A 14,225-nucleotide genomic window follows, 5' to 3' on the forward strand; every position below is an offset into this window, starting at 1 on the left:
ATAATCTGAAGTAGAGAACAAGATTATTGTATCTGTGAATGTTAATTTCACGTCACACAACATTTTTAATGTAATAATATTTTCATCCACCTTTTTATAGAATTTTTATAGAGACAAAGAAACTGATAATTAGTATTGAAAAATTCCCTTATCATGCTCTTGTTGAGAGACTTTTAGTCAACAGTGCTACTAAAATGTATATAAGATAATATGAAAATAACTTTTTACAGTGTAAAATTCTGTTGAAAAATTAAGAATACGGTATACGGACAGAGATAATTTAATATGTTTGTACGGGAATAAATTTATTATTTAAGTAATAGAATCAATGAAATAATTACTGCATTTAATTATCTTACACTATAGAAATTTTAATTATTTCTCTTGCAATTAAAGAACAAATTACTTCTTCCATTTATTCTTTTATTATGACATTCATACATAAGAAATTGTGTTTCTTACACGAAAATTAGTCAACATATACATTAATTAACTAAATGTACATTTATTCATTACTTTTGTGTGTACATGTATTAAATTAAATATTTAGTCTTGTGTTTAATATATTTTTTACATAAAAATATACGATACGTTTTTTGTACCAAAACGCTGAGTTGATAATGTTCTTCCTCGCAAGTATTTGTGGCATAGTTAACAAGTTCATTAATGAATAATGAAAAAGGTATTTGATTATGCCATTTAAAATGTTACATACTAAATAAATGGTTGCAATTTTATATCAAAATTGTATTTACTTTATCATCAACTTCATACCAATACCAACAATGTTATTTAAGTTATTAAAGAAATGTAACAATTATATTTATGTAAATAATTTATTTTAGCTAGCATTGAAAGTCTATTATGTTGGAGAGAAATTTTTACATTTTCATACATATAAAGACGAATTCATATTATTATTTGTGTAAAAAATACAATTTTTGGTAAGTATTATTAATTTTGAAGTTTAAAAAGAACTAAGATTGATATTTTTTTCTTATACTTAGATATACGTGTTCACATCTCTAAATGGTAATTATGAATAATATATTGTTTCCGATTCAAAAATCGCTCACCCGTCCACCGTGTTGCCAGTCTCCCCACTTTGTTGGGTCTTTTTCATTATCTGCTATTAATTCTCCAGACTGTGGATCAGTCTCCACTAATAGTAAATCCACAAAACGATCTTTTGGAGGGACTCCTGTCATTGGATATTTTATGATAATAACATTTTATAATTTTACATATTATTTTTACTTTAAATCTAAATTACTTTACTCACTTGGTATTGGTTGCAATTTTAGTTTTTGATGAAATTGTTTCATTCTCAGGGATGGTTCTTTTACAACCTTTGTATTTATTTCTTTTGCTTGTAATAACATAGCTATGTATGATGTCAAAATATAATGGAATTAAACAACTATTATTTTTTAAATAAATGTCTATTAAGTATCATACCTGTTATATACACTCTTGGTTTAAATGTGAGTGATTTCATAGAAATTTTATATATAAAATTACTAATATTCATTCTGATAAAAAGCACAAACAATCTTAAATTAAATATCCTCTCAGTTCTGTATTTCACTGACACAATGAAGAAAAAATTGAATGATTAAACAATATTAATGTTTTTGTTTACGTTTAACAAAACATAATAGAAACAAGTTTGTGTAATTTTGTCTTCAGTAAATAACGTAATTTTAAATATAGTTTTAATGTTAATTTAATATATCAAACTGTATGTATTTGGAAGTGAAAAATATTACTAAACCTTAAATCAAATGGAAAAGACTACCGATGGAAACATATAGTGCTTAAAATAGACGATTTCTCACACAAATTTACATGATTCAATTATTCACTTTTTAGAATATATTATAGTACAGAAACTCTTTCAATTATGAAAATATTATTGTACAATATACTGTTCAGATATTTCTATATATACATATATGTTATACTAATGTATATTACATTATTTCATCACATATTTCGTACATATGTGATCAACAATTTCTAAAAATCTGTCACTCGTCCTTTTCTTTCCCAATCACCATAACGTGTTGGTTCAGGTCCTCGTGGCCCTCCTACTTCTCCTGTTTTAGGATTAGTATTATTTGGGAAAGGTTTTAATGGTTCTTTCTCTTGATAAGGATGTGCACCTTCTTCTAATTCTTCCAGTTTCTCTGTTTTAGTTCAAGTTTTGTTGTATTGTTAATAACTATATTATATATTTATGACATTTGATTTATTAATAAAATATTGCTTACTAATAGGTGTACGTTCTCGTAGCTTTTTTCTAAATTCCCGCATTCTTGGACTTTCTGTTTCATCTTTTTTGGTAAATAACACATGAATTTCTACAAAATAAGTAACAAAGTATATAATGTACTAACACCATGCTTTATATTTAAAGTACTTACGTGTATGAAAAAAATTGTTTAAATACGTAGTAATTTCATAGTTTATTTTTAACAATTTAGGAACAGCGGTGACATTTGTAGTGAACATAACCTTATACATTTTGTATCTCTTGTATTTAATAACTAAAGAAAGATTACTTATCAGCACTATAATTATATAAAAAATATATATTTATATAATAAATCAATTGAAAGTTCATAAAAAATGAATTGTATTTAGTACCGAAGGGAATGCGAGAGAACACACGCTATACGTCGCGATTCTGTATAGTAACACCAGTCAACGTGAACGTCAACTGGTGCACTGGTGAACCATGATGTACGAACCAGCAAGACAGTTGAGGGAGGTCGCATTATTTGTATGGATCTGTTTCTTATAGACACTTCAGTATGTACACAGAGAGTCTCTACTGATTCTGAGATCTATCTGACATCTGATATGAAAAAGTTATAACGTCATGGCGGTATTTACGAAAGAAGTATTACTACAGATAACAAAATAAGTATAAATATTATAAACAAATAATCCAATAAAAAGTAATAAATATAGTAATTATATAATACGTAATAAGTAATGAAAAATAGGCAATTAATAATTGTCAAATAAAGATTTAAAGAAAGAACTATATTAGCTTTTAGTAAAAAACGGAGAAACCTCGTAGGGGAGATAAAATATCAAATATAATTTTCATTGCAATGTCTTTGTAAAAACTTATACTTAAAAATTTATTAATTTGGATTGTGATTTACATTTTGTTCAAGAAAAACATATCCTGTATCGTTATTATTTGTTTTTTTTATAGGGCGTGCATGAATTTGCAAAAATATATCGCATGTACATGACTCGTAAACAGCGATTTTATTAAATATTTTGTAAGTATATAAAACACTTACATAGTGTAATTTCTGTGAAAAAGCGAAGTATGCACATAAATAATTTACATAATAAACATAGTACCTAATTTAAAAAAATGATGTTTTCAAAAACGGAATTTCATATTTCCCAGTTGAAAAGTATTTTATCTTTTTAAGTCTACTTAATCCCAATTTTTTACACGTAATTCTGGTTCAAGAACACTCCAATTCGGTGAATGTTTCTCATCCGATAACCAATTAAAATCATCGATACAATTCCAGTTATTCATTTTTGGATCAAGACCTGCTAGATTGAAATGATTCATCTGATCTTCGTAGGACCAGTTATAAGGCGCTACACGTATATTTGTACAATCTTCTATGATCGATCTACTTGTGACATGCAAATAAATGGTACAATCTGTCGAAGAATGTAATCGAAGTTGTTGACACGCAAAAGCGAATAGACATTCACTACAATCGTGGGCGAATACAGATGACGGTACTGGTCCAACTAATACAGTACATTGCTTCAAGTTTATCATATGCAAAGTACTAGGTGTGCCATAAATTCGTACTGTACAACGAGCTAGATCAGAAAGGTGGATATCGTTCTTATTCACATTTTCAGCATCAAGAATTATGTGTTCATCAATTTTTCCCGATATCATACACGCACTATCGTCATACTTGCTCGACAATTTGTGATTTTGTTTTGAAGAGCCATTTACAATTCCTTCGGAGACCTTTAAGTCTTTTAAACCATCTGTTACATCATGTGACTTATCAGACGTTTTCTTCACAACTCGTCTATTTTTAAACCCAAATTTTTTCTTAGGTAATAACTTGAGTTCCAAATCAGAGGCTCCACTTTCTAGTAACTGTAAATTCTCTTGTGCTCTTCTAATATCATAAACTTTTAAAAACATTTTTGATTGTGATAAATAATTTTTTAATGTTTGTATTTCTTTGTTCACTTTATCAAATGTTCCAGGTAAAGCTGAAGTAGATGCACTAGGTGCATCATCTAACAATTCTTTAATTTTTTTACACGATGAATAAAAAGTATCTTTGAAATAACTACTTTGTTCTGACTCCACAGCTAATGATTGCCGTTCTTCTCTTCGCCTTTCTATAATATTTTTTCTTTCACGATCCCTTTTGTTAATACGATCTGGTAAACTTCCTTCTATCAATTCAGAAGGATCCATAATGTTGCTATTTTGTAGTGCAGATGATATCTTCTGTAATACTTTTAAGTTTAAAACACGGGTTATTATTTTCCACCAACATAGGTTTACTTTCAAATTTGTATGTTAATGCATTGTAGATCTGATCTTCTATGCCTTCAGATTTCCTGTGCTGGATCTAAAAAAAATATAAGAACATATATAATAATGTAAAACATATATAGTAAAGTTTACGAAACCTGTTATTTTACTGATATACTCTATAATCAATGTGATGGCGCATACACACCTGTTGTAAATATTTTTCATTAGAATAATGTATTTCTAGATAAGAACCATTTGAACCATCACTTCCTATTAGAAAATCTGAAGATCCCATGAACTCCATGTAGATCTAATGTTCATTTCTTTGTTGTTTCCCACATTTGACTGTCATACAATCTTACTATGGTATTCCCAGACAATTTTTCAATAGTCTTATAATATATTTCTAGGACGAATGGATAATGCTGGTGCATGTAATACCTGCAATCTAATGAAAATCTGTATAAACATAACAATCGACTCACAAAAGAAAAATTTAGAAGAACCCAATTTAATGTGAATGACATCATTTTATGAAATTAAATAAAATTTTAATAAACTGTGAAAATTTGCAGTAAGATTTATTTATTGTATCTTATGTTTGCTAGACTGTATACAGATTAATACGTACAATTATGTAGTATCGTTTTATTATAAATTGATACACTAATAGGAGCTGTGTGTAGAGATAACCTAAAAACATAAAAAAATCGTGAAAGGCGATGTGCAACTTACCTTGAGACCTATTCATACAGCGCCAAACTGAGTATGATGCACCTGCGAATAAGACTTCAAGTACAATAGCTGCTTTCAGACCACCTTTTAGAAAACGAAATGATGATTTTGGTTGCTTGTAAAGCATACTACTTAATACCAAGATTTCCTAAAATGGAAATCATCAATACCGTAAAGAATGATGTGCGTCTCGAGACATCGAGATCAAGTGCGATGGGAAGGGATGGTGTATACGTACAATCTTACCCGGCTTGGTCACGTTGTACAAAACTCTCGAAAAGACACGAGTTTGTTCGATAAAATTTGCGGGAAATTTAAATATTAAGATGCAAATATAACAAATGACATGGTGAGATGCGTTCATTTTTCAATTGGCAGAAATACATAATTATTTCAAACTAATTCATTAAAAATATAATTTTTATATACGTATTACTAATTACTAATTAATAGGTTTACAAATTTATATAAAATTCGACTAACATTGTGCAGTTTGAAATTATAATTTGTAGTGCTACACTTACACATTTTTACTTAATTATAATCGTGCTTGGATACAGTTAAATGTGATACTAGATGAAATATAAGCATAGCTGTTATTACAAGTACTGTTAATATTTTTTTAGTGGTGTGCAAATAAAAAATAATATAAAGTGAGTATAAACGGCATGTAAAGTAAATAATTTGCTACAAGTCGGACAAACGTTTTTTTCAGTTTATTGTAATGAAATGTTAATATATACAATAGTTTAGAGTTTATTATTATGTAACATATAGTTCAATATTTCTCTCGCCTATTGCGGGGACACTAAGAGATTTGAAAGCTAATTATACAGAAGTAATATATCACAAGAAAATTTTACTAGTGTAATACTTTACGTGTTTAATTGTAATATTAATTTCATGGTGTACATATTTTGGAAAAAGTGCAGGCCTTCATACTTATGGAAACAGTCTAAGTTAAAAATTGTAGAAGAATATTTATTATACAGTCTTTCATACATACGTAAGCACAGATAAAATATACAAGTAGGGAACACGTCTCCAAAGCAATACTAATTAAGACTGTATTTCCAAGTACATTTCATTACATTACACAGCAATAAAAAAATAATCATTAAGATGATCTTTCTGGTGATTTGTACAAGAAATGACTGAATATCCCTATTTAATATATTAAATGTTCAAAGTGATGTATGAATTTTGTATCAAAATTTTGTTTAATTTTTATACGATTTAATTTCCAATTATTATTACATCAATCTATTATTAAATTTGTTACAATACTTCAATCTGCAATAATACAAGCGGTGCCTTACTGAAATAACTTGTTAAATAATGTATGCTATATTTGAAAAAGTTACGAAATATATTCTCATTTATGAAAAATAGGAAATGTCCACTATTACATGTACTATACATAAATGTAACTACTTATTTACGCATTTGGCTGACTCCTTATAATTTATTTGAAATATCATTTTCGATAAATTATAAGTAACACAAGCGCGTAACTCATGCATTATTGGTCTTAAAACGATCCCACTAGTGTCTAGCGTTACACAATTTTAATATGAAATACGTAAAATAGATATTCTAAGAACAAACACTCATTGCTATCATAACAAACGGCAGTTCTTTTCATAAAACCATATATTTATCATTTTATGTACATATGAAATGATAATGTAAAACCTAACAAATTAAGAAAGTAATGTAGAATAATTGTAATAATATACATAAAAATTCTTAAACAAATTTTATTATTTTCTTTCTTTCTGATAAAGCTGAATCATATTATAATCTAGTTGGATCTAATAGATACTTCGATTGCACTGTGAAAACTCAAGGTATTACATTACGATATATCATCCTTTTATGCCTAAGTATTATTACTGTTCATTATATCCTTTAAAACATTGATACATCTGGTCCAAAATTATTTAAAAATCATTTATTATGAATTAACATAATATAATACTGTTTAAGAAGTAGTTATTTCATCTGAATTCTTTATTTTTTATTTTTTTTTTGTTATAAATTAAATATAAAATTACTTTCCTTTAATTTGCAAATTTATTTGTAAATATTTTTGCCCCTTATTTACATAAAATAATTTAAATGATTAATATTTTATGCAAATTTCTATATTTATTTATTTTGTTAAACGTGGCAAACTTTGTATCTCGAGTTATTGTATTATTTTAGTCTTATAAAAAAGAAGACTTTTACGAATTTTTGTTATTGCTTTTCTATGTCTCACAACGAAATACAAAAGTACTTAATTACAAAGAGACAATTAAAACATTATATATATATATATATATATGTAATGTCAATATTATGAATAAGTGAAAAGAAACATATCACTGAAAAGTTGATGACAATGATGCACATTGAACTTGAATACTATTCAAGTGTATTTTTAGATACAATGTACTACATGTTATGTTATATTGAAAATTGCGTAAAGTTATAAATTGAATATGAATTGAAATTATTGAAAAATGCTGGAAACTTTTAGATTATAAAGTGCTAAGGCACCAGAGGTAAATGCAAATGATAACAGTGATTGACATCATATTCTCTCACTATAATTTCAGGGCCATAAACTACAGACATTTTTTTTTATGTAAATGTATTTATAGTATTATTTGTTCTGATAGTATTTGTACAAATGTACCTTACAGCTTCTGATATATTGTGAAACCTCTAGTTTTGTTTTTTAACTGCTTATTACCAGGCTTAAAAAATGTAATATTTCGTTACTGATGACCATGCTTCAAGATGTTATGTTTTTCAGTAACAAAACATACAATATATTATTTTGTTATATGTTTTCATGTTTCATTTGTTTTTTTGAATAGTTACTATTCAATAATGCATTTGGGAAAAATGGAATAGTATTGATTGTAATGATTTGATATGATCAGAACAGAAGTATAACGTACACATTACGTATAAGTATATGTAATAAGTACAGCAAAAAAAGATGCTGTAATTTTATATATGCTTAAATTGTGAACTATTCGTAGAGTTATATGCTTGCTTTTGATTTCTGATTTCTAAACATTAGTACATTATGAATGATAATTTTTGTCACTTGGTATTAATAGTGAGATTTAATAACGTAAATAATAAGAAAAGAATGCTGTATATGCAAAATATTTGATTTATAAAAAATGTAACCAATGTTTCCAAATAAAAATTAAAAATCTATACAGTCTACAGATACTATTTAAAAGTTTTCACAAGCTGGAAATTTTAAGGCAAATGTAATTATTTATAAATTTTTACACCAAGTGCGTATATTTGAATATAAAATCACAGTATTTAATAAAGGTACTAATTTTAGTATTGATGCTTAACTTACAAAGCGAGTTTAGTTCTTATTAGAATGAAATTATCAAGCACTTCAATTATCTGATGAAATTTTGAATTGAATTTCATATTTTATGAAATATTTGAAACATTTGCCAAGTTCACAATTTACCTCAGTTGTCTCTCATTGCAAATTATTCTACCGAAACTAAATTTTCTTTCATACAGTATTTATATTATTTCTATACTTTTTACCTCATCTCAAGACATCGGCATGTAAATCGAAACACACAGTATCATTGTATGATGGCAGTTATATCTGTGATGAAAAATAAGAGTAATATCACCTTTATTAATGATTAAAAAAATTAACTAGAAATCCATCAAGCATGAAACTGTTATTTACAACATTTTATTTTTGGAAAGGTTAAATTTGACATCATTTCTGTCAAAACAAATATTCTATTATAATTTCGCAAAACCACTTTTGCCTTTCATAATGTTCTTATTAATGCACATTAATTTGTTTCATTACATTAATTCTAAGACGGCATTTGTTGAATTTCTATTCTGTCTTAATCTAATCTAGGAGACATTATTATGCTGTTTTTATTTTCAATCATTAGCTCTCATCAATAAATTATTCAAATTCAATTTTAACAGGCAAACAGATTGTACGGATTCATAGAAAAACCGTCAATAGAAAAGAAATAGTTGTTCAAATAACGTCCGATGATCAGTTTTTTAATTAGTTAGCAATTGATGCTAACGTAACCCTCATTTACTCTTGTACAGTCATTTACCCAGACTTACAGTAATGAGGCATAAACAGATAGCTGCTGGGGGCGGGGGGGTTGGGGGGCAGGAAAGAGTCAATGTGACAATCAATATGACAGTCTTTTGAACACCATGAAATGATGGGCCCATTGTTGCACTGTAGTTCGCTACGATACCATTTCATGCCAGCCACTATCATTTGAGGAGTTGCTCTCCAATGGTACTAAAAGTTTGACAAAATTTAATCGCTAATTTATTACATAATAAATAAAGTCATAGTGATACCTAAAGTTTAGAATAACAAAGTATTTATTATAATAAACTCACCAGTCTTGTCACTTTCAGTTTTCTCTGGAGATGAAGATCTGGGACCCCATATTCTTACAGTACAATCGTCTGATACAGAAGCCAACATATGATGATATACTGGATTCCATGAAACACAATTTACTGTCCCACTGTGTCCTGTTAATGTTGCTATTGGTAGTTCTCTCTTGATATGCCACACATACACTTTAGTATCTGAAACAAAAGTAAAACATATATCGTATTACGTAATTAAAACAAATATATAATAGGTCATATTGAATTTGCTGTAATTCAATGTACCTTCACTACCAGAAGCAATGAAATCTTGATTTACACCACCGAAACAACTATGAATTGTAAAATGCCCTTGTGTAACACCTTGGAAACGTCTTACTAGACATCTATCTTGTAGATCCCACAGATCTACACTCTGATTAGCTATATTCAAAAGTGCAAGTCGATCTGTTTTATTTACAGTAAATGACATCACAGGATGGTCTTCTTGTAATCTATAATATTATATTTACGCTTTCGTGGATGCCGTTGTAGCTTATAATTCAGTATGAATAAATAATATTTGCAATCTTACATTGTAAAGTCACATAAGTCGTCAAAACTGTATCCTCTAATTCGATGATGTGAATCAGCAGCTAAGACGGTTTTCCCATCATTTTTGCACCACAAGCATTTTACTCTGACACCTTCCCATGATTCTGACACGTTTCCTTCCAGGTCCTAAAATATCATTATAAATGAACACTTGAAGATTCGTTCATTTTACAATTGATATTAATTATAAAATAAACGTGATTGATATGTTACAAATTGATAGAATTGTCCACGAAGTCCTCCCGCCACAAATTTACTTGAATCAGGATACCAGGCGCAAGCCGTAAGTGAATCGTCAGTACTTTGGGTAACTGTAGCACGTAATTCATAATCGGGTGGATCAATACTCCAAAGCCAAAGTTCTGGACAATCTTCGGGTCCACAGGCAATAAGAAGGCTGCTATCAGGACTCCAAGCAATTAATGCCACTCCATAGGTGTGACCTTGTAATGTTTTTCTATGAGTTACTTTTAATGTTTCCTATTTTCATTAGAAATTTATTAATAGATTGTTTGCAAATTATTATTTTATTATGTGCAACAATTTACTTACAGGATCAACGTCCCAAATAATTACAGACATATCCTTGGAACCTGTAGCTAACTTGAGACCATCTGGAGAGAATTTACAATACCATACTTCATCCATGTGGTTATTGAGCACTTGTATAGTATGGCATGGGAACTGTTCTTTGTTGCAACTATGATCCACGAGCAGCGAAACATTTTCTAAAGTCGTCTAATTGGCGAGACAAAAATTAATTATATTTACGTTAATAAAGAGCAATACAATATTTAATGCAATAGAATGAGTGATACTTTCCATGCAATTTTGAATTGACTAAATGATTTTATTTGACATACACTTATATTGTAGTGGAAATTTAAAATAGAACCATAGTACTGGAGTTGTATAAAATTAATTAAATAAATAGTACCTGAGTTTGAGTTACATGGTATGTGCATTGCTGATTTTGCATCTCTACAGCTTGGCACAGTAGATAGTGAAGACGACGTGGTGGTAACATAATAGAAGGTGGCAGGAATTTCTGTAGTCTATCCATTAAGGCTGCCCTTGATGTTGCGCCTTTGCCATCCCAGCCTGCTCGTGTCTGTTAACAAGTGTCTATTTGCTAGTGATCAAATTTTCAGTAGCAGGTTAGTTTCAGAAATTATTATGCATATTAATTTTTTGAGAGTTCATTAGTAGCCAATCTCTATTGCAACAAAATATGCAGTACACGTTATATTGCGAGTGTTTCTGCAATATCATATTTTCAATAATTATGTTTTATAGTACCTGTAACTCATCGCGTCCACTACACATTAAAAATGCAGACAATTGGTGGACACGACTTGTATTATGACCTAGGGGTGTAAGTTCGTTGCGTAAAACTTGTATTGCTTCTACTACCAATTCATCTTCCAAGTATTCTAAGTATTTTTGTTCTAGTAATAAGAACTTCATTTCCTGAAATCAATGAATATTAATGAGATATATATTAATGAGAATACATTTATAATTAATGAGCATACTAAACATACTTAATCCTTTGCAAATTTTTTTGTATTTCTTTTATTATTTTACAACAATTAACAAACTTTATGTATGACATGATTTTTTCCAATTGCAATTATTGCCATAAATGCAACACATCCCCACAGAATGCTCAGTTTCAAATTCTTTTGTTTGCAAAGAATTAGTAGAATTAGACAATTTTAATGATAATGATTTTTACCACTAAACTCTGACTCGTGTCATTTAAAAATGATTTAAGTTCATTAAGATCATGTTCTGCCTTAGTCCAATCCCCATCCATAACATGATGTCTAAACTTTGCAGCTGCAGGATGATCTAGTCTGCAACCTGATTCTTGCATAAGTAGATCTGCTGTTCGACTGAAATCGACATTTTATTTTATTAATTTTAATTAATTAATGAACTTGTATAGGTTTAAAAATATATTAGATACTTTATTTTTGTTTAAAGCATACATCTACTCAACCAGGTAACCAGCAAATCTACTCAGAAAAAAGTAAACAATCTTTGCATGTTTTCAGTACTAAACTGAAAATAATATTATACTATTATACTCTATTGCTAATACAATTTATAATTATATGCCTGCATATATTGCTTTTTTATATTGCGTACATCATTATAAAGCAAGTATAACTTGCAGATACTAGTGACTATATTTCAAGGTTCTATAATTAGCTTTCTCCCACCACACAGTATGCAGTCCAGATAGGTTGCAATACAATAGTTCTGATAAATGCATACGTACAAAGAACACTGAAGAAACAAAGAACACTGAAGAAACAAAGAAACATTTAAAACCAATAAGAAGAATAAAATAATTATTAGCAAACCATAAATATTGTATTAAATATGAAACAGTTTCTGAAGCATGTACAGGATATTAATATTCTCCCATGAAAATCTAAATTTTTCCACAAATCATAATCGCATAAGAGTCAAATGATATTGACTACATACTCAAGTCCAACTGTCTTCAAATGCTGTCCAATAAGTCTCACAATGTCTTGATTAGTTTTATCCATTATTTTTGGAGGTCCTAAGTTCTGATTTGTTTCTCCGTTTACACCGTTGATGTCACTGTCTGATTCTGGCATTATATTGCCATTTGCGTGAGGTCCACCAGAGTCAGCTGTGCCTCCATTCTGCTGAAGTCCAGAGGAAATGCCGCCATTTGAGGTCTGCTGTTGCATTACGCTGTTATATACACATGGAAGCGTTATTCCTCATAGCAATGTCTGGTCCATGATGCGAGAGCATACATGGTACTGGCGTAACGTGTTATGTTTTCAAACTTGACACAAGATGCAATTCTTTGGGTTTCTGGAGAAAAATGTTAAAGCACTTTCTGTTTTTATATGTAGGGTCTCTAACTACTGAATGGGATTTTACTAATTTGATATGAAAAGTAAGAAAACAGCATTGGAAACAGCATGTATGAAATGCATTCGACGTCGGTATGTCTCGAAATTCTGGAAGAATCGAGATACACGCGAAAGCGTCATTATGAAGGGGGTAGGCCCCTTCGTGTGTTGACTACACGGTCACGACGTCTAGGGGCCTGATTGCGTTACCGATAATTTTCCATCTCGGGATCGGTGTGGTGCTCGTCCGCTGGTCGTAGGGTAGTCGGGAGAGAACTACGGGACCTTTTGCGCGGTGGCGGAGCGAGTCCACCGTCGTCCGACTCGCCGCTCGAGGCCAGGCTTATGCGCGTACCGCCCCGTTTTTCACACGATTATTGTCCCTAAGATCGTTGGTGGGGCTGGGGCTGGAGCACGCACGCAGCCACGGTTGCGTTCTACGGAAAACTCGTAGCCTCCCCCCTTTTTTTCCACTTGTCTTCTCGATTTACGCGTGTATCGTTTATTCTGTCGGACTTTATTGCCCGACGATCAGAAAACGAAGAAAAACAGAATTCTTGTATGTCTGCCAAAACGGATACGAACAATGACTGCTACACAGCTGATACTTGTTTAGATCGTCGTTTACGTCACACTGATCTTCTTTGCAGATAGTTCCGCTGACTATGGCGCCCACTATGTCCGCTCACATATGTACGTTGCCTTTCTAAACCCGTGAAATCCGTTTGCTTGGGACTTTCGCTGTAGGATGGCACTACCTATCCAATGAAACAATGTGTAGCGGGCGTTTTGAACTCTCCTTAGGAATTTTTTCGTAAATATTAGAAGGTTAAATCAATCGTTTTGAGCAAGTTGAAAAATTGAAGATGAAGTAATCTTGTTAATATTATGCAATGATTTTGGTCTTATACATTAAGCATTTAATTTGATTATGCAACCAAAATGCTATTTAATAGATTCTACTTTTGAGTATACTATGGTATTTTGCAACTAACTTACATTATCTATCAAGTATT

General features: G+C 30.0%; 4 protein-coding genes across 8 annotated transcripts; all 4 read right to left on the reverse strand.

Moving 5' to 3' along the window:
• Positions 1-119: 119 nt before the first annotated feature.
• LOC144473377 (uncharacterized) lies at positions 120-1,592 on the reverse strand. The gene is made up of 3 exons (XM_078187201.1): positions 1,459-1,592; positions 1,283-1,384; positions 120-1,201 (listed from the first exon to the last, which is right to left on the reverse strand). Exons 1-3 carry the CDS (start codon positions 1,529-1,531, stop codon positions 1,062-1,064), a joined length of 315 nt encoding a protein of 104 aa, XP_078043327.1. The 5' UTR covers positions 1,532-1,592; the 3' UTR covers positions 120-1,061.
• Positions 1,593-1,612: 20 nt separating this feature from the next.
• LOC144473356 (succinate dehydrogenase assembly factor 4, mitochondrial) lies at positions 1,613-2,932 on the reverse strand. 4 transcript variants are annotated; one of them, XM_078187187.1, is made up of 4 exons: positions 2,754-2,932; positions 2,427-2,549; positions 2,274-2,363; positions 1,613-2,189 (listed from the first exon to the last, which is right to left on the reverse strand). In XM_078187187.1, exons 2-4 carry the CDS (start codon positions 2,524-2,526, stop codon positions 2,020-2,022), a joined length of 360 nt encoding a protein of 119 aa, XP_078043313.1. In that variant the 5' UTR covers positions 2,527-2,549; positions 2,754-2,932; the 3' UTR covers positions 1,613-2,019. The 4 variants fall into 4 exon arrangements, with proteins under 4 accessions (XP_078043313.1, XP_078043295.1, XP_078043305.1 ...); XM_078187169.1 differs by having other exon boundaries at positions 1,616-2,189; positions 2,650-2,802; XM_078187179.1 differs by having other exon boundaries at positions 1,616-2,189; positions 2,427-2,573; positions 2,650-2,788.
• Positions 2,933-3,068: 136 nt separating this feature from the next.
• Tbcc (Tubulin-binding cofactor C) lies at positions 3,069-5,521 on the reverse strand. The gene is made up of 3 exons (XM_078187148.1): positions 5,291-5,521; positions 4,761-5,003; positions 3,069-4,649 (listed from the first exon to the last, which is right to left on the reverse strand). The coding sequence occupies exon 3, from the start codon at positions 4,490-4,492 to the stop codon at positions 3,464-3,466; it is 1,029 nt and encodes a 342-aa protein (XP_078043274.1). The 5' UTR covers positions 4,493-4,649; positions 4,761-5,003; positions 5,291-5,521; the 3' UTR covers positions 3,069-3,463.
• Positions 5,522-6,031: 510 nt separating this feature from the next.
• Positions 6,032-13,868, reverse strand: LOC144477359 (WD repeat-containing protein 26). 2 transcript variants are annotated; one of them, XM_078195081.1, is made up of 11 exons: positions 13,420-13,868; positions 12,806-13,042; positions 12,045-12,204; positions 11,606-11,776; positions 11,244-11,417; positions 10,859-11,044; positions 10,520-10,786; positions 10,287-10,432; positions 9,998-10,206; positions 9,716-9,910; positions 6,032-9,636 (listed from the first exon to the last, which is right to left on the reverse strand). In XM_078195081.1, the coding sequence occupies exons 1-11, from the start codon at positions 13,431-13,433 to the stop codon at positions 9,584-9,586; spliced, it is 1,812 nt and encodes a 603-aa protein (XP_078051207.1). In that variant the 5' UTR covers positions 13,434-13,868; the 3' UTR covers positions 6,032-9,583. The 2 variants fall into 2 exon arrangements, with proteins under 2 accessions (XP_078051207.1, XP_078051198.1); XM_078195072.1 differs by having other exon boundaries at positions 6,033-9,611; positions 13,420-13,867.
• Positions 13,869-14,225: the final 357 nt, after the last annotated feature.

This window comes from Augochlora pura, chromosome 2, assembly GCF_028453695.1.
Source record: "Augochlora pura isolate Apur16 chromosome 2, APUR_v2.2.1, whole genome shotgun sequence".
Lineage (NCBI taxonomy): Eukaryota > Metazoa > Arthropoda > Insecta > Hymenoptera > Halictidae > Augochlora > Augochlora pura.